The sequence below is a fragment of the Diceros bicornis genome, chromosome 34 (assembly GCF_020826845.1).
Source record: "Diceros bicornis minor isolate mBicDic1 chromosome 34, mDicBic1.mat.cur, whole genome shotgun sequence".
Taxonomy (NCBI): domain Eukaryota; kingdom Metazoa; phylum Chordata; class Mammalia; order Perissodactyla; family Rhinocerotidae; genus Diceros; species Diceros bicornis.
The window spans coordinates 17,332,865-17,351,239 of NC_080773.1; the positions used below are offsets into that span (position 1 = coordinate 17,332,865).

The window sequence follows — 18,375 nt, forward strand, 5'->3', positions numbered from 1 at the left end:
GGTTAGAAGAGACGGCTCCGCCTTTCTCAGGGCAAATGTGGCTTCGCCTTCCCCGAGAGGGGAGGGTGTGTAGTGAGGGGCCGGGAAGGCAAAGGGAAAAGCCAGGGGAACAGGCGTGGAGGCGTGTTTCCTCCCGCCCTTCCTTCTCCTGGACCGTAATAGGGAGAGGTGGAGAGAGCTCCTGTCTTGAGCTGAGGGGATCTGGCTTTGTTTGCGTGGATCGTGGCTGGAAGGAACAGCGGCGGAGGAGACTATGATGGCGGAAGTTATGGGGACGTTGGGTGGGCAAGAAAGACCTTGCGGGGCGCCCCCAGTGGGACAACCCCTTTCCGGGTGGAAGTGGCTTTTCTGGCCGGAAGTTGGGGTAGTAAGGGCGGAACTGTGACAAGGAACCCAGAGGAAGCGCGAGGAAGAAATGTGGCTACTACTTCCGTCCTTCGACGACCAGTACTCGCGAGAGCAGAAGTCGAAAGCCCCACCCTTGTTAGGGCGGAAATTGCTTCACCACGGCACAGGTGACCCTCTGGTGGGAATAAGGCACTGGAGGCGGGGAGGAGATAAGGGCAGGGACAGAGAGGCGGAGGCGGGACCTTCGGAGAACTGAGTTCAGCTCTGCCTCCTAGTGTCTGAATGTGTTCGCTGTGCACTTAGGCTTATCTTGCCGGCTTAGGTTTATCTACTTCACTAACCTGTGCAGCTTTAGCCTGTCCACTTGCTTTCTCAAGGCTTCAGTTTCTCCGTAAAAAAAGAAAAAAAAAAAAAGGAGACGCGGAGATCCCAATTATTTGCCCCTTTTAAGTGACTGCTCTGGTACATGATGCATCACATTCATTCTATCAACAAATATTTTTTGTGTGCCTACTCTCTGCCAGGCACAAGTAAACATTATGTAGTACTGTCGGCCCTCTGTGTCCGCGGGTTCCGCATCCGCTGATTCAACCAACCTCTGATCAGAAGGCCTACTATGTCGTGTCTGTACTGAACATGTACAGACTTTTTTTTCTTGGCATTATTCCCTAAACAATACACTGTAGCAACTATTTACATAGTATTTACATTGTATTAGGTATTATAAGTAATCTAGAGATGATTTTAAAATATACCGGAGGATGTGTGTAGCTTATATACAAATACTACACCATTTTATTTAAGGGACTGGAGCATCGTAGATTTTGGTATGGGGGGTTCTGGAACCAACTCCTTGTAGAGACCTATGGATGACTGTATTACATACATGATCTAGTTTAATCCTTATAAGGTCCAACAACCAATACTAGGGACACACCTATGGTCCAATAAAATTGTTAACTTGCTGCAAAAAGGAAACATTTAAATGTGTGTAGCTATTTTATGTTGAAAAGACTTTCAGAGTTTAAAACTTCAGAGGGAATGTTAATTTTTTTCCACAGTGAGATACTGTGTATGTGAAATGCGTTAATTATTAATAAGCCAATATGTTATGCCAATATCTGTTTTAAAAAATTAAAACCAACTGTCTTAGTTGGTTTGAGCCCCTCTAACAAAATACCATAGACTTAATGGCATGTAAACAACAGAAATTTATTTCTCACAGTTCTGGAGGCTGGAGGTCCAAAATCAAGGCGCCAGCAAATTTGGTGTCTGGTGAGGGCCTGCTTCCTGATTCATAGACAGCCATCTTTTTGCTGAGTTATCACATGGTGGAAAGGGGGCAAGGGAGCTCTCTGGGGCTCTCTTTTATAAGGGCAATAATCCCATTCATGAGGGCTCCACCTCATGACCTATTCACCTCCCAAAGGCACTACAGCCAGATACTATCACATTGGGGATTAAGTTTCAACATATGAATTTTGAAGGGACACAAAGATTCAGTCTATAACACCAACTATGCTTCTAGCATGATAATATCATGTATTTAAATTAGGGGCTTTACGTTCATGTGGAATGTTGTTGAAACCTATTTTACATTAAAACTTGTGAATAGTTTTAGTATCTCAGATTTTTTTTCTCCAGAATCAACATATGTGTGTTTGAATATGTGTTTGTATGCAGGTGTAACTGTAAATGTAGGTATACTTGGGTAATTAATATTCACCTTTTATACATTTCTGATGTACACTTCTAATATCAGTGCTGAATCATTTAAGCTTAATTCACTTGAGTCAATTAACTAAATATTTCTTTAAAAAAAAAAAAAAGGAGAGCTCTCCAGAGGAACTGCATAGTGCCTCAGCAAACAAATGAAGAGACAGGGTAAATATAGGATTTGGGAAAGGATGGAGCTTAGGTAAAATTTATTTTAAGCAGAATTTTGATGGACTCAAGGCAAAGCAGGCCCCATGTAATGGAGTCAATGTTATGCGTGGGCTGAGAAGCAGACACAGGCTCCTGTTTCCTTGGAAATTACAGGGTTAAGATAAACGTGCAATGTTATCTCCGGAAATCCCTCCTCTGAAGCTCTGCCTTGGGCTGGAAATCATGACTGCTTCTCTGTGACAAAGAGGCAGAGCCTCTATGCAAGAGTGAGATGTCCCATTCTCACTATTGCTGTGATTTCAAACAGCAAACTTTCTGACAGTCTATGATTTTAGATAACATGGATTCTCAGCAGTGGGTCCTCGCTATTAATTTCTATATGTGTTAGTTTTTACAGGTCCATAATCTTAACAACTCTGTGAGGTGGTTACAGACCAGGCAACTGCGGCTTAGAGAGTCAAGTCACTTGACTAAGGTCAGGTAAGCTGGGATTTGAATCCACAACTAATGACTGCTCAACCTTTTTCAATAACTCTATCAACAGAGACTTTAAAAATGGTTCGAGACTGTGATACATCCAGACAATGGAATGCTATTCAGTGCTAAAAAGAAAGGAGCTATCAGGCCATGAAAAGACATGCAGGAAACTTAGATGCATATTATTAAGCAAAAGAAGCCAAGCTGAAAAGGCAAAAGGTATAATTCCAACTGTATGCCATTCTGGAAAAAAGCAAAACTATGGAAACAATAAAAAGATGAGTGGTTTCCAGGTATTGAGGAGGGGAAGAAGGATGAAAAAGTGGAGCACAGAGAAACTTTAGGGTGGTGAAACTATTCTGTGTGATACTATAATGGTGGATACATGTCATTATATATTTGCCCAAACCCATAGAACGTACAATGCCAAGCATGAAGCCTAATGTGAACTATGGACTTTGGGTGATAATGTGTCAATGTAGGTTCATCAGTTGTAACAAATGTACCACTCTGGTGGGGGATGTTGGTGGTGGGGGAGGCTGTGCTTCTGTGGGGGCAGGTGGACTATGGGAACTCTTGCTTTCTGCTCAGTTTTGCTGTGAACCTAAAACTCTGTTAAAAAATAATGGTTTGAGGACAAGAAGTTGTTCATGTCTTGATGAGGGGAGAGGTGGCATTAGAGTGCATTAACTTTGTAGGAAAAAAAAAATTCCTAAGGAATCAGACAGAATGTGTTTAGTCATTTATTCTAAGCCCCAGAGAGGAATTGAATGCAGTCCCTGCCCCCTGAGAGTATTTATTCTTGGAGGAGGAGACACAGCTGGACAGAGATAGGCACAGCTCAGGGTGATCAGGCCTGTGAAATAGAGGCCAAGGGCCCCTAAGGAATGTAGGGAACTCAGCTTGAGGGGCATATCAGAGACATTATTTTAAATCAGATGAAAAGGATGAATCTTGCTTTTGGGAAGAGCTCAGGATCTCATGAGGGTCTATGCAGGGCATGGGTTATAGGACTGTGTCTATATGAACATACATATGTTGGGGGCTGCAGAGCCAATTATACAATGGGACAGGGGTGCAGAATGAGGCCTACATGGGTGAGGCAATGAGGGTCTGAGTAGAAACTGGATGGGGATGGGTGGTATGATGTCACTTCTACTTTGGACTAGGAGTGTGGTCAGGAGTGGACCAGGTTCACACAGGGCTGAAGTGAAGGGAGCCTGGATTCCCAAAGGGTAGAATGTGCTCCTCAAGTAAAACCTGGGTGGCTGTTGAGGAGGAATCTTGTTTGGAGAGAAAGGAGCAGGGATGGTGCTTCAAATTTGGAACCTCATTGGTTATTTCTGCAGAACATCAGGACGGTACACACAGGAAGCTTAGAAGGGGGATGATTTTCTCAATACCCTGTTGGACCCAGGCAACACCTTCCCTTGCTCTGCAATGGGAAGGAGGAAAGGGGGTCGCATATGAAACAGTGCTCACAGTCCACTGGCTGTAATCTCCAAGGGCTGGTCAGAGTCCAGGAGCCCACTGGCTCCCCACAACTGCAGGTGAAGCCTTTTGCACCCAAAAAGGCAGTGGCGTAGGAGCATGAGCAATTCTTAAATCCACCCTTTTCCCCAAGGCTGACCTCGGCAGAGCCTCTACCCCTCTCCCTCAGGCACCAGTGGGGAAGCCCTAATGATCTGATAGACGAAGTAGGCCTAGCCAGTGGTGTGAAAAGCCGTGCCAGGTCTGGCAAGAAGGGGAGGTGGGCTGTAGAGAAATGAGAAGGGCCTGTAAAGAGCGGCCTGCCCCCAGCTCCTTTCCTCAGTCTCCATCACTTTATTTCTCTATTCCTCCCCTTTCTCATGTCATCCTTTAACCCCAAAATATACTTTCTCTTTTACTCTTCCCAGCTGTGTGGCCTTGGTGTACTGGGGACCTTTGGTCAGCCCTGAGTAGAAGGGTCTTAGCCATGGTGCATGCTGCAACACTTCCCTCCTCCATGACTGTGTGGGCTTGGCCATCTGTCACTGGGAGAGCATGGCACAGCAAGGCTTAGGCAGATCTCTTAAAGGGCAATCATATTTCTAAGTTATAACAAGGGGAAGGAAGGAAGAGGTGAAGCCAACTTTTGTCCTTTGATTATCTTGTGCTGAGTCCTGACAAGTGTTGCAGATTTGTTACTCTATAATCTGTTAGGGAGTAGAAGAAGCCCATGTTCTCAAGGCCCCAAACAAGAAAGAACAAGCTGTAATTGGATGTCATCACCATCAAGCATCTTGAATAAAAAGAAGGGTGTTGGTAACATCAGGAAAAAGAATCAGTTATCAGGCACGTCCTTGAGCTTCCTGTCTGCCCCTTCTAAGGGTAGGGATGGGGATGGGGGTCTCCAGGTCTTCATATCTTTGGAATAGCTTAACAGGTCTTCACATGTTTGGAACGGTTCAAGGAGAAGGACTCGACAGCAGAGGACTAAGAAACAAATGCAGGTAATATCTTATTATTACTTAATGATATCTTGGGTAGAAAAAGAAAAGACTTTTTGAAAAACGCTTGGAACTCATGTCTGTCTCCTGGAGTCCTGAATTTTTCACTCTGTTTTATTAAAATTACCTACTAATTGACTTATGGCCTGGGAAAGAGAAAGAATTCCCCCAATACTTGCCTAGAAATTTTTCTTAAAATACTTGGGCAAGTCACTGTATCTCTTTAAGCTTATTCCTTTATTTGTAAAATGGAGTAATCATGCATAGCTTACAGAGTTGCTGTGAGGAGATATGTGAATCACATGTAGTGGGTACTCAATACATGGTAATAATTATCTCTAATCTTTTATAGGTCTTTCAAAATTTACACACATGAACCTCCCTAGTTTAGGAAAAATCCTCGATAAAGACTAACTTGATTCTGCCTGTCCTGATTGGCCTCAGTTTCCCCATTTGAAAACCGTTATGTTAGATTAGCATTAAATTGGCATTCCATTGGCCAAAGCTGGCCTGAAGACATGTTTTATTTGGCCCACATAGGATTTAAAGAATAAAACTGAGGCCATATTTGAAAATTAAGACATTTTACATAAAAATATAGTTTTCCAGCTTCTCTTGAAAAATCAGATGTGGCAATACTGAGCCCATTCCTGCTTGGCAGCAACACGCGAGGGCCAAAAGGAGGCTCTCCCTTAGGTAGGGGAGACAGTCTCAGTTTTCTAGGGCTCATCTGGCCTTCTTTACTCATTTATATGATCTCCTTGGCCCTGTAGGCATTTTAATTTGTGGCCCTCTGGACAGCTGGAAACTGCCTATGTCTGGCACAGAGCAGGAACTTAATTATTGAATCAGTGAATTTCCCCCTCTCTCCCTCTACCACTCTTTCTTATCTGGCCACAATAAGAAATCCAAGTTTGTATTCATTTGTGGTAGTTACTGAATAACTGATTTTCACTTTGAGAAGTGAATTGAACAAGTCCTTTCTGTCAGTCAGGATAGACTAGGTTAGGCCGAAGTAACGAACAATCCCCAAATTTCAGTGGCTTAAAGCAACAAAGGTTTATTTCTTGCTTACTCACACAAACCGAGACACAAAATGAAAATACTCTTCTGTTTTCACATGCATGGAGACAGACATGAGTCCATAGGTATGTACAGAATCATGTGTCAAATGAATACCCTGGAACATGAATTCATGCCAAAACCTATTTTGATATTGGTTAGCTTAAACTGCACAACTCTCTCTTTGTTGGGGATTTGAAAAGGTCCCAGGACCCAAGGGTGGGGGTAAGAGAATATCCACCTTTGGGCAAGGAAATGCCCCCACTACAAAAGGAACCAAAAGCTAACACCTACCTAAGCACCTGAAAGCTTAAAAAAAGCCCAAAGTTTGTACTATATTAAATTTGATGCATAAATCCATAAGTAAAATATTAAATATGCAGTGCCTGCAGGCTGTTGCCCCCTGCCCCAGCAAGGCCTCCACCTCTGGGCTTCTAGCTTAGGAGGGAGATGGACCCCAGATGCCCAATATGCAGAGCCACGGAGGGGGCTGGGCTGGGTCGGAGAGAGGCGCCAACAGGCTGGAATCCTCTTCCTCCAGCAGGAGCTACAGGCAGGAAGGAAGGGGGCAGGACCAGGTCACATCCATTTCCTCTCCCAGCAACCCCCTTTTTTTACCCCATCCAATCCAGGCCTCATCCTTGTTCACCTGGATTATAGCAAACACTTCCTCCTCACTGATTCTCCCACCTCCAGTCTTGCCTCCTCCAATCCCTCCATCACAGCCACCATACTTGTCTTTCTAAAGCTCAGGGTCTCTGAATATGTCCCTGCATAGCTCAGAGACATTCCCTAGTTCCCCTTCACGCACAGTTGCTGGTCTAGATTCCTAAGCCTGGCATGCCAGACCTCCATGATCAGAAGCCTCTCCAGCCTCATCTCCTGTTCCAGCAGTTCCTCTGGGCAGGTTTCCTCGCCCGCACACCATGCCCACTCCACCATTTTGGAGAGGAGAATTCTCAGCCTTCCCTCTCTGTCCCTATAGGTGTTTTGCATTCCTCAAGATTCCTCTAGTTCTCTCCAGGTTTGTAACTGAGCTTTGTGAAGGCATCCAGGTTCCCCAAGTAGAATGGAAGCTCCCTGAAGGAGATCTCAGATCTCCTTTCAGGCCAGACTCTTGTTACCTCTTCAGCCCCTCTCCAGACTTCAGCAGGCAGCTTGGGTCCAGAGAGAGAGCCTTGGGCTGGAGTCAGGAGACCAGGCTCTGCCACTGTCTTGCTATATGTCCTTGGGCAAGTCCCTACCCACTCAGGGCCTCCCTTTCCTTGACATCAGGGAGCTGGACATTTGCTTTTGAGCACAAAGCTGATAAAACTGATCCACTGAACAACTCTCAACTGCAACCCCAGGGGCTAGGTTGAGAAGCTTGGGGCCTGGGCCCGAGAATGTTCAACCTGTGGACCCCCGGATCTCCTTAGTTAGTCCCTGCTTACTCCAGTACCTCCATTTCCCAACCATCCCTATCCCATCCTCTCCTTTCAGGGAGCAAGTTACCTGGTGGGCCACAAGGGTGGAGCAGGGAGATCCAGGCAGGGTTTGGGGGGACAGAAGGGGTCAGGCGGGGAGCCTGGGACAAATCTTTCAGCCCCACAAGAGCCTCAGCTGCCTCCTGCTGCAGCTGCCGCTCTGAGGGGGCAGAGGTCCAGGCCAGGCGAGAGGCTCTGGGGGCCTACAAAGGAAAGGAAGAGAAGTAGACTGGGAACCCCCACTTCTGCCTACCCTCCAAGTGCTCCCTCAGGCCCTGGTTCCTTCACTATCCCCCACCCCTCTTTAACCCCACGCTCAACTTCCTCCCGGGGTCCTGGACCCCACTTTTTCCCCAGGACCTGTGGTTGCAGCAGAAGAGGGTCTAGGGTGCCACAGGGCTGGAGTATCAGAGTTGAGCATCTAGAAGCAAAGAGAGAAGATGCCAGGGGGATTAAACACATGGTCAGACATATACGCATGGAAAGAGGGGCAGGATTTTGCTATATTTTTTTTTTTTTGTTTTTTTTTTTTTGTTTTTTTTTAGGATTTTGCTATATTTTGATCTGGGAATCTGAGTGCCTGCTGGGTCATTAGGCTCTGTGGCCTTGGGCAAGTCCCTTCCCCTCTCTTGGTCTGCTTTGTTTTCCGTAAAATGAAAATCCCTGCCAGCTTCTTCCTCCCAGGACTACTGTGAGGATTATGGGAAATCATTGGTGTCCGTTTTTTCTTTTTCTGAGGAAGATTCACCCTGAGATAACATCTGTGCCAATCTCCTCTATTTTGTATGTGGGACGCCTCCACAGCATGGCTGATGAGTGGAGTAGGTCCACGCCCGGGATCCGAACCTGTGAACCTGGGCCGCTGAAGTGGAGTGCGCGGAACTTGAACCACTCGGGGCCAGCCTGTGTCAGTTTTTAAAAATGACAAATCATCTAGAGGGAATGGGATGACTGTTCCTACCCTATAAGAGTCTGATTTCCCTCCCTGTAGATCCCCAATCCCCCTGGAACTTGAGGAGCGGCTTGGCCCACCTTTAGGAAGCCTTCTGTAATGGCCTCTAGCCTCTCTCCTAGGCCTCTGAGGCTGTCACCATCACGCCCCACCCCCCCATTTCAGCAGGCAATTTGACCCCATCTTACCTGTTTAGGTGGATTTAATAGCCACTATTTGTTTAAGGCCAGGGCCTGTGCTAGGTGTACTCCATACACTATTGCTAATTCTCATGACAACCTGAGAGGTAAGTAATAGTGTCTCCAATTTACTGATAGAAAATCAGGCTCAGAGAGGTAAAGATACTTGTACAAAGGTTCACAGCTAGGCAATGGCAGAGCTGGGAGACCTCTGCCTCACCCATTAGTCTGAGACCTTTTTTCTTCTTTATTATCTACTATGGTGTCCAGCACAAGGTTAGGCACATGATAAACACATATCCCTTCTCTCCCTACTCACGTGCGGGGCAGGGCAGAGGGCTCTTGGGATTCTCCAGAAAGAGGAGCCATCAGTATCGGGTGAGATCCTGGGCAGGTTGGGAGGGGCCCAAGATTGGGCAGCCGGAGGGAGGTGCTGGGGTCAAACCCTAAAGAGGATAAGAGAATGCAGAGTGCACAGGGGTCAGAGGTCATGGCTTCTGTTGTCCATCTTCCTACCCTGTATCCTCTTCTTCTTGTTTTTCTGATACAATGATACACTGGCATTCAAATATCTGCTGAATGAATGTTGAATTCATCTTACCAGGGAAGGGACGTAGAGGGACAGCAGGTTCTTGGCATAGCAAGCGGCACACCATTGGGGGTGGCATGGCAAATCCTGGAGGCAGCCAGTGTCCAGGGGCCCTAGGGCCTGGAGGCACTGGAGTCCAGGGCAAAGGCAAGGCATTTGGGGGACGGCTGAGCAGCAGAGGTCCCTGGGAGGTCTGCAAGGGCAGAGGGCACAGGTTAGAGTCAGGTACAAGGCTGGGGAAGGAATGGGTATGTTCTAGGATAGGGGTAGAATCCCCAAAATTCAGAGCTTGGAAGGCTGTAAAATCCCACCCCCTCATTTTGCCTATGGAAGAGAAGTCAGGGCTGGACCTAGGACTCAGGAGTCCAGGGCATGGAGGAAGGGATCTGGGTTGGGGTTAGGATATGAGTCATTACCTCAGGGCCCAGGCTCTCCTTACCTTCCCAGGAGGTGTCAGTGCCTGTGGGACTGCCCCATGGGGGGTCTCAGCCTGGGGCACTACGTTCTCTTTTCCAGCTGTGAGGGACCAGGGGGAGCTTTGGTGAGCTCTTTCTCTTGACCCCCATTCCACTCCGACTCCAAACTGAGTTCTTATCTCCCCCTGGCTCCTTTCTATTCCAGATCTCAGTTTCCTCCCAATACTTGATCACATTCTAAAGTTGAGGAGGCTGAAACCCAGAGAGTAGGACACCTTGCACAAGGTCACACACCAATTCAGTGGCAGGACTGGGACTCTTTTCCCTACTTATGCTTTCTCTACCCAAATCCCTGCCCCATCCCTGGCGAGAGACACTCACGGCAGAGCCCTGGTCGAGTGGCTCCCTTCTTGACATGGCTGGGAGCTTTGGGAGGGGCTTCCCCTCTCCTTATCAGTCCCTGAGCCAGGTGCCGCTTTAGCTGTGCCTCCTGCTGCCTACGCAAGGCCACCTGAGCAGCCATGACCCTTCGGCGCTCCCTGAAAGAAGGGTCGAGAGTCAAAAGTCAGCCACCCTTTAGATGAGGCCCATCCTCCTCCCTTCCCTGGACCTCATACTCACAAGATGAGGACACATTTGTGACACTCGCAAGCCTGAAAGAGGCAGAGGCGCTTGTGGCCCTTGAGGTGGGCAGTAACACCGTGGTTGCGGCAGCGTGCACAGGTTGGAGAGCGACTGATGGCTCTCCTGGGGATAAGCTCCGTGCCCTGGGGGGCTCTGGTCTCACCCGCTGTGGCAGAGTCTGAGGGGCAGTGGTGGACAGCAGGCATTTCATTGGGTTCCATGGATCTAGGGGCAGGAGTGGAGGGTCAGGATGGCCATGTGGCCCTCTCCTGACCAGCCCTCCTGCCTCTGGGAGGCCACACCTGAGATGGTTCTCCATCCCGCCCACCTCTGGGCTCAGATTTCACCCTGGCTTCTCCCCTGCCTTTCTCTCTTCTTCACCCCACTGCCTTCCTCAGGCATCCTCCTTCCCAGGTGCACCTGCTTCCCAAGAACCCCTCTCCTCTTTCTGTTCTTCTGCACTCTTTCAATCCAAACATTGTTCTCTTCTGCCCACCTGCACAAATCCCAGTTTCAGGCATACTCATGCACTCTCATGCCCCCTTCAACAATTCCTACACCCTCCTTTTCACCAACACCCCATCCCAACAGTTCTTGGCATCATCTTCAACAATCATCATCCTTCCCTCCCGCATTTGTCCAACTCCTACAAATATTTTTATGCTCCCTCTTCAATTCTTATCCTCAGGTATGTGCTACAACTCAATTTCCCTCTTGCACCCCTTTTAACAGAACAGTCTCTTGCCCCCTGCCCCCCATTACATTATTCTCATGGACTCCTTGTCCCATCTTCAATAATTATTTTCCTTCACCCAGCAAATGTTTACTGAGCCGCTGAGATGTGCCAGGCCTTGATCTAGGCCGAAAGCTCCCTCCTCATGGCACGAATTTCTCTTGCAACCATACGCCCTCCACACATAGATGAGGACCCGTGCAGTCGCTAGGCCCAGCGCTTCATGTGCCATTGCCCACTCCCAACAATTGATCTCTCACAGCACCCGCCCCATCTCCCCGCAGTGCACCACCTCCTCCTCAGGCGGCCGTTACTCTTGTGCACCCCTTTCAGCAGCTGTCCCCTCAGAGGCTGGGCTGGTGGCCCGGCCTCGCTCCAAGGTGCCAGGGAGGGGGCATGGCCCGGAGAGCGCAGAGGGGCCCGCGGGGTGGGGGAGGGGAGAAGAGGGGCGCGAGGAGCGCGAGGGGAAGGCGGGGGGGGGGGATACCTGGGGGGAGGGGGTCGGTCCAGCGCAAGAGAGAGGGAGGAGAAGGGACAGGGAGAGGCGGGGTCGTGTTCCCGTCGTCAGCTAGCGATTACCACAGCCTCAAAAGAAGCCAGACTCAGTCAGGAAGAGGCGAAAGGACTGCCTGAGGAGCGCTGTGAGGAACGGTCGCGCTCACGCCGGTTTTCCCGCCCCTTCTTACAAGGACCAATGAGCTTCAAGTGCCGCCACCCTCCACCGAGACGAGTGACCAATGCACTTCAAGATCCTGCACTGATGGCCCGCCCCTTCCCCCTGGCCTGCTTCTTCTCGCGCGAGACTATGAGGCCAGCCAATAGCGCGTCGAGTTGACTCTCACATTCCTTCTTCCTCGCTCTGTGGCTCCCCTTCCCCTGAATAGTTGTTCTTCTTTCAGGGGCGGTGGCCAATGGGGCGTCGAGTACTACTTCCAGGACGAGGCTGGCCTTGCCCGCCAGCCCGGCCCCACCCCGCGGGCGTTGACCTGGACCCGCCTGCGCAGGCGCAGTTTCGCCCCCTGGCTTGTACTGCGCAGGTGGGCCTTTTGGGCTCTTAGCCTCGGCGTCCCTCTCTCGCTTCTCTTCGGTGTGTGGACGCTGGTGTCTTCTCCTCTCTCCCAGTGCCCCACCTCCCGGTCTATCCTTCTGCTTTTATGCGTTCCCCGCTCTGTGACTTCCCTGTTTTCTTCTCGAGTCCCGCCTTCTCAGGTTGGGCCCCTTTCCTTGTGTCTCTTCTCCATGTCTGTGCCCGTTTTCCCAACCTCGATTTTTCAGTTCTCTCGGAGTTTCTCTCTGCTTGTCCATCCTGCTGATTTTCGGATCCCCTTTCTCCTGGTGCCTCATTCCCTTATAGCCAAGCCCCCTCCCTCCCTTTCTTTGCTTCCCGAGATGCCTCTGTAATTTTTCTGTCTTTTCAGCCCTTTCCATCCTCTGTGTGCATCTCTCCAGATTTCCACCCAATTCGCGGGCTCCATGCTGTAATCGTCGCCTTCTCTGTGTATCTCTATTAGACCCATCTCACGGTTTCCCTCCCCATCCATCCACTCTTTGTTGTCTCCTCTTCTCTCTTTCACCTAAGATCCTCTCCTCTTTCCCCTGAGAAAGTGTCTTTGTGCCCTACTCCTCATTTTCCTGCCACTCCAATTGTGCTCTCTCTGCTAGTCCTCCTCTGTCTCCCTGCAAGTTTCCATTCCATTAGTTTGCTCCTCCTCCTGTGTATGGTTTCTCTTTTGTAGGGGTAGCATCCCCTCCCACCACTACTCCCTCCTTTTCTCCTTGAGGCTTTCTTTCCAGTCTTTTCTGGTTGCGTCCCCGCTTCTGCTCAGATTGTTAGGTCCTGTCGTTTGGCGTTCCAGGCTGGTATGTGCCATCTTCTTTGATTGGCCCAACCCCTTTGTGTGATCTTTGTCCGCCTTCACTTCCCCTTCCTCTGTCCCATGTTTTCTGCAGGGTTTGGCCCCTTTGTTTGCCACAGATTTCTGGGTTACGGAGCCTGAGTGTTCGGCCTTCTGGACAGAAAAGGGCAGAAGTGACCTCTAGCTGGACCGCTGTGCAAGGGAAGCAGTACTAGACAAAGTTGGAAAGGTTGTTTGGGGCCAATCTAGGGGCGGTGAGATGGGGGTGTGTGGGGGGCTTGAATGCCTACTAAAGAGGTTGAACTTGATCCTTTAGATAGTGGAGAGAGAGAGACAGGGTAACCAACATTTCTGGAGAGCTTTTCATTTTCCTGGCACTTTGTATTAATAATCTTATTAATTTTAACAGTAATCCTAGGAGATGAATTATTAATCCACTTTATAAATGAGTTCAACAAATTGCACAAGATCGTACAGCTAGTAAGTGGAGGGGTAAAGAGTCCAACCTTGGTCTATCTTTGAGTCCAAAGACTATGAACTTTCTACTACCTACATTGTTTTAGTTGTTTCCAGGAATCCGCATTCCCCTCTTTCGTTCCCTAACCCTCCCCTAGGGAGTCATTTCAGGTGGCCAATGCGTATCTTTTGATTTGTGTATGTTCTTGCAGGTGTGCAGTATTTTATGTGCATGAGGTTTTAATTTATGCAAGTGATATTGTGTTACTTACTATTTAAAATAATCAGCGCTATGCTTTTACAATCCATCCATGTACAGTTATGTGTACATCTAATTAGTTGCTTCTGACTGCTGCATGATATTCCATGGTGTGCATCCCTGCGTGTTTCAAGTTCACTAGGTCTCAGGGAGGGACGCTAACGTTGTCTTCAACTCACCATCACCACAATAGTGCTGCATCCTTGTATATATTGCTTTGTAGACGAAGGTGGAAATCCCTGTTATATGTATTAGGGTATACCAGAAGTGGGTATTTCTAAGCCTAATTTGACTAAGTATTTCCAGACCCCTCCCTGGAACACTGCTTTGGGCCTGAGACACTGATCCAAACCCTCAACTCCTCTGTTCCTCAGGGTCCAGAAGAAGGCCCTATACCCCGCTACCCCCACCTTTGCCACCATCAACCACCCTATGAGCAGCAGGGCACAAGGGTCCCCGTGTCCCCACATTTCTGCCAATGCTTGTCTTTTTCCAGCTTTCTGATCCTTTGCCAGTCTGATAGATGTACAGTTCAATAATTGCATTTCTCTGATTATTGTTGAGCTTGAGCATCTCTTCACATGTTTGTCAGCCTTTCTAGTTTGCTCTTCTGAGAATTGCCTCTTCCTATGGTTGGACCATTTTCCTCCTGGGGTTGCTCTTTTTTTCTTGTCAATTTGCCAGAGATCCTTGGCCATTCTCATTGGTTTAAGACAGTGCATATACTCTTTTTATGCCAATTTTGGCATTTCATATTATTCTAGAAATTTATCCATTTCATCTGGGTTTTCAAATTTATAAATGTAGAATTGTTAATGATACTTTTATTATTTTTAAAACATCTGATGTCTGTTATTTCCCATTTTTCATTCTGTATTTTATTTGCATCCTCTCTGTTTTCTCTTGATTGGATTTACTGGAGAATGATCTTAATCTTGTCAAAGAATGAGTGTTAGTTTTTTGTAATAATTTTTTTGTTGTTTTCTATTTTATTGATTTCTGCCATCATCTTTGTTTCTGTCCTTTTTTGGGGGAGGAGTGCTTTGTTGTTCCTTACACAACTTCTTGAGTTAATTCATGAACATATTTTTTAATGCTTCTTGTTTTATTGTACATTGATAAATGTATTTAAAGTATAAATTTACTTCTAAATACTGCTTTAGTTGTGTCCCAAATTTTGATGTGTAGTTTTAAAAAACCTTTTGATTTTGAAATGATTATTGCCTCACAGGAAGTTGCAAATATTGTATACGGAGTCCCTTAAACCTTTCTTTCATCTTCCCCACAGGGACATCTTATATAACTGGAGTATATATAAGCAGGAAATTGACATTGGTACAATGCTCTTAACTAGACCTCTGACCTTATACAGTTTTCATCAGATTTTACATGCATTTGTGTGTGTGTGCATGTAGTATGTTCATACTGTTCATTTCTAAATACTTTTTAATTTCCTTTTCAAACCAAGGGTTATTTAGTAATATGTCGGTTAACTTCCACACACACATTTGTTGTTCTGATCTCATTGTCTCTGGCTGGAAAACAGCTTGTATGATAAGTGATCCTTTGAATAAGGCAGAATCCTCTGCTCAGCACCATGTCCAATGGGAGGAGCTAAGCAGGAGGGTGAAAGTCATGATTTGAGAAGCTAATGTGGTGGGTTTGAGTGAGGTTGGAGAAGAAACTATGGAGATGGAAAGACCTGTGTCCCTGAAGGTCTCAGGGAGCCTATGTCGCAGAAACTGATAATCAGATTTCTGCTCCAGGAACAGTGACCCAGAGGCAGGTGGACAGAGAATTCAGGGACTGGCAAGAAGTGAGCTTGAGACCTAGGTTGAAGTTGATTCCAGACTGACCTCTGGCATCCAGCACCCAGACACAGGACCATGGGACCCCAGCATTTGAGCCTTGTGCAGCTGATCTGCCTCTTAGTGGCCATCTCCACTCTGCCTCGTAAGTGCTGTGGGGCTGCATGCTGTGAGACCCCCAGAGGCTGGGGGACGGGATTCACGTAACTCAGGGAAGGAGAGCTGGATGTCTGGGTTCCTCAGGGGACACAATCTGTGAAGGCTGAGCTCTTAGTTGACAGTACAGGGGCTGAGAAGGCAATGTGAGGGGCAGTGGCTGGAAGAACATTCTCTTTTTAGGAGCTGGGGCTCTTCTGTGCTATGAAGCAACATCTTCACTCTTCAGAGCTGTTAGTTTCCATAACTGGAGATGGCTTCTGTTGAGAAGTATGGTGTGTAAGCTGGCCGAGGGCTGTGAGGAGACGCTGGTGCTCATCGAGACAGGTGAAGGAGAGTGACTTTGATACACTTCTTTTTGCTTGCTCTTCTGACCCCCAGCTCCATTCCCAGCACCCAGGGACTATCGGCCTGAGTTCCATATATTTACCCCATTATGTCTTTGGAAATAATGTCAAGACACTGGCAGGAGAGGGGCAGGACCCAGCTGGTTGTGGTGTGGGCTGGATAAGAGAGTAGAATGGAGGTGGGTAGATCCCAGGAGGAGGGGGGCAATCTGGGAGAGAAAAAAAGGGTGGGACACAAGGGAGAGAGGAGTGAGGAGAGACAGATGGAGACCCAGGGATCTGAGCTCTGTGAAGCTGCAGTGAGTAGACACTGGGGGAGAGGCAAAGTTGGTGATGGGGCAGAGCGAGCAGGAAGCGCAGGGTGGAGGGTGGGAGCGTGGACTCTGGGTGTGGCCAACGACACTGATCTCTCTAATCTGCTCTTCAGGGACCAGAAGGGGAGTCGTGGGCTTTAAAGGCTGCAGCCCAGCCTCATCTCACCCCCAGCAAGTCTCCTACCTCGTTTCACCACCTGGATTGTCCATTGCCTCCTATAGCCGCGTCTGCAGGACATATCTCTGCAATAACCTCACCAGCTTGAATCCTTTTATAAAGCTCAAGGCCAACACTCTTAAGGCTGCAGCAGTTTCTTCCCATAGTTGCCCAACCTGTGTGGGCGTGCACTCTCAGGATTGCCTCCCAAGTTTTGTCACCGTGGATTCTTGCCCCTCCAATGCCCCTAAGTGTTACAGTTCCACCTTAAACTTTAAGGCAGGTGAGAGGAGAGACACTTTCTTTTTCAAATACCTACTCTATGCCAGGTGCTATCTGGTGCCTTCCCATCTCTGAGAGAGGCTGGTGGGATCCGAAGAGGGGATTAGGATTGTGCAGACCAGGCACATGAATTCCAAGGAGGAAGGAGGATGGTGCCTGGTGCCTGAGACTTTGATGGGAGAGCAGGTGCCCTCGTGAGGGGTGTCTGGAAGGAGAGGCAGGGCACTTGAGTCTTGAAAGTGTCCCTGACTCCTCTCTCTGTTCCTTACAGGGTTTCTCAATACCACCTTCCTCCTCATGGGCTGTGCTCGTGAACAGGCCAAACTTTTAGCACATTTTTACCAGATTGGGAGCATCAGTGTGACTGAGGTCCTCAACATTGTGGAGAAGGCCCAGATTGCTGGTGCGGAGCCCTCCAGTCGGGGTCCTGCTTGGGGCATCCTCTTAGGCCTCCTGCTTGCCTTCAGGAACTGATGATCTAGCTGGACCAGGCAAACACCCAGACCCCTTCGTGTAACCAAATAAAGTCAGAGTTGCCTTTATGTTTGGCTTGGAAAGTGTGAGGAGGGCCAGACATGTCCAGGGGGGTGGAAGGGAGGGGCAGGCAATGGGCAGTGTGCTTGGTGAAGTGAGCAGGGGAATGGGGAGGAGGGTCGCTGGCAAAGTGACAGTGTCATGCCCAACAACCAGGAGGAACTGGAATATTCTTTTTCTCCTCCCCCTTCCTCTGGTCTCCTCTGGAGATCTGAGCTCTAGCCTGGGTTCAGCCATTGACTTAGAGATCCTGGTCAAATCTCTCCCCTTTTCTGGGCCTCAGTTTCCTTCCCTTTAAAATGAAGAGCCTTACGAATTAGAGCTGAGTCTCATCAGGGTAATTTTAAAATACCATCACTTACTGAGTGTGTGTCAGATACTGTGCTAGGATCTGTGCTAGGATTTTACACACAGGAGCTCATTTCATCCTCACAAGACCTCACTGAGACAGGTTTTCTCCCTATTTTGCAAAGAAGAAACCGGCTCTAGGAGGTTAAATTGCCTGCTCAGGGTAGAATCCCTCTTGCCTCCCCTGCCGATCTCTGTCCCTGCTGAGGGAATTTTATTGAGAAATTTGGAGACCTGAGCTGCTTTCTTCTGCCCAGTAGTTGTTTCTTTGTGTAAGTTGGCAAATGAGGAAAGGGGAAGGAGCAGTGCTGGGGGTGGCGAGTTTCACTCAAAGTTCAGGTTCCAAGCTCCTAGGAGAGGAGGACAGTGTAATTCCTCTCTATGGCCATAAGGGAACAGCAGATATATGAACCTTGGAACTTCAGGCTTTCAAGTTGGGGTGTAGGTGTGTGTGTGTGCATGCGCGTGTGTGTAGGGGTTGGGAATGGGGAAGGGAGAGTCTCTGCGCTAGGCCATTTACGTGTGTGATCTCAGTTTAATTCTCTCCACTGTCTTGTGAAGTGGGGAGGCAGACACTTAGGGTACTTTTACTGTAGTTTAAGCATTTTCTGTGTATTACCTCATTCATTCTTACTACAACCTTATCAAACAGAT

General features: G+C 48.2%; 2 protein-coding genes across 2 annotated transcripts in view; one reads left to right on the forward strand and one right to left on the reverse strand.

Moving 5' to 3' along the window:
- The first annotated feature begins 30 nt into the window (after positions 1-30).
- Positions 31-17,393, forward strand: LYPD4 (LY6/PLAUR domain containing 4). The gene is made up of 6 exons (XM_058529458.1): positions 31-515; positions 2,624-2,715; positions 15,542-15,728; positions 15,923-16,066; positions 16,514-16,840; positions 17,111-17,393. Exons 3-6 carry the CDS (start codon positions 15,662-15,664, stop codon positions 17,311-17,313), a joined length of 741 nt encoding a protein of 246 aa, XP_058385441.1. The 5' UTR covers positions 31-515; positions 2,624-2,715; positions 15,542-15,661; the 3' UTR covers positions 17,314-17,393.
- DMRTC2 (DMRT like family C2) overlaps positions 6,659-18,375 on the reverse strand; it is a 37,697-nt gene continuing 25,980 nt past the window's right edge. Inside the window, exons 5-12 of the mRNA XM_058529467.1 lie at positions 10,469-10,696; positions 10,229-10,386; positions 9,871-9,947; positions 9,444-9,624; positions 9,162-9,288; positions 8,072-8,132; positions 7,740-7,914; positions 6,659-6,792 (exon numbers count right to left, since the gene is read on the reverse strand). Of these exons, the coding sequence (XP_058385450.1) occupies positions 6,680-6,792; positions 7,740-7,914; positions 8,072-8,132; positions 9,162-9,288; positions 9,444-9,624; positions 9,871-9,947; positions 10,229-10,386; positions 10,469-10,696 (1,120 nt within the window). The 3' untranslated portion in view covers positions 6,659-6,679. The remainder of the gene's footprint in view (positions 6,793-7,739; positions 7,915-8,071; positions 8,133-9,161; positions 9,289-9,443; positions 9,625-9,870; positions 9,948-10,228; positions 10,387-10,468; positions 10,697-18,375) is intronic.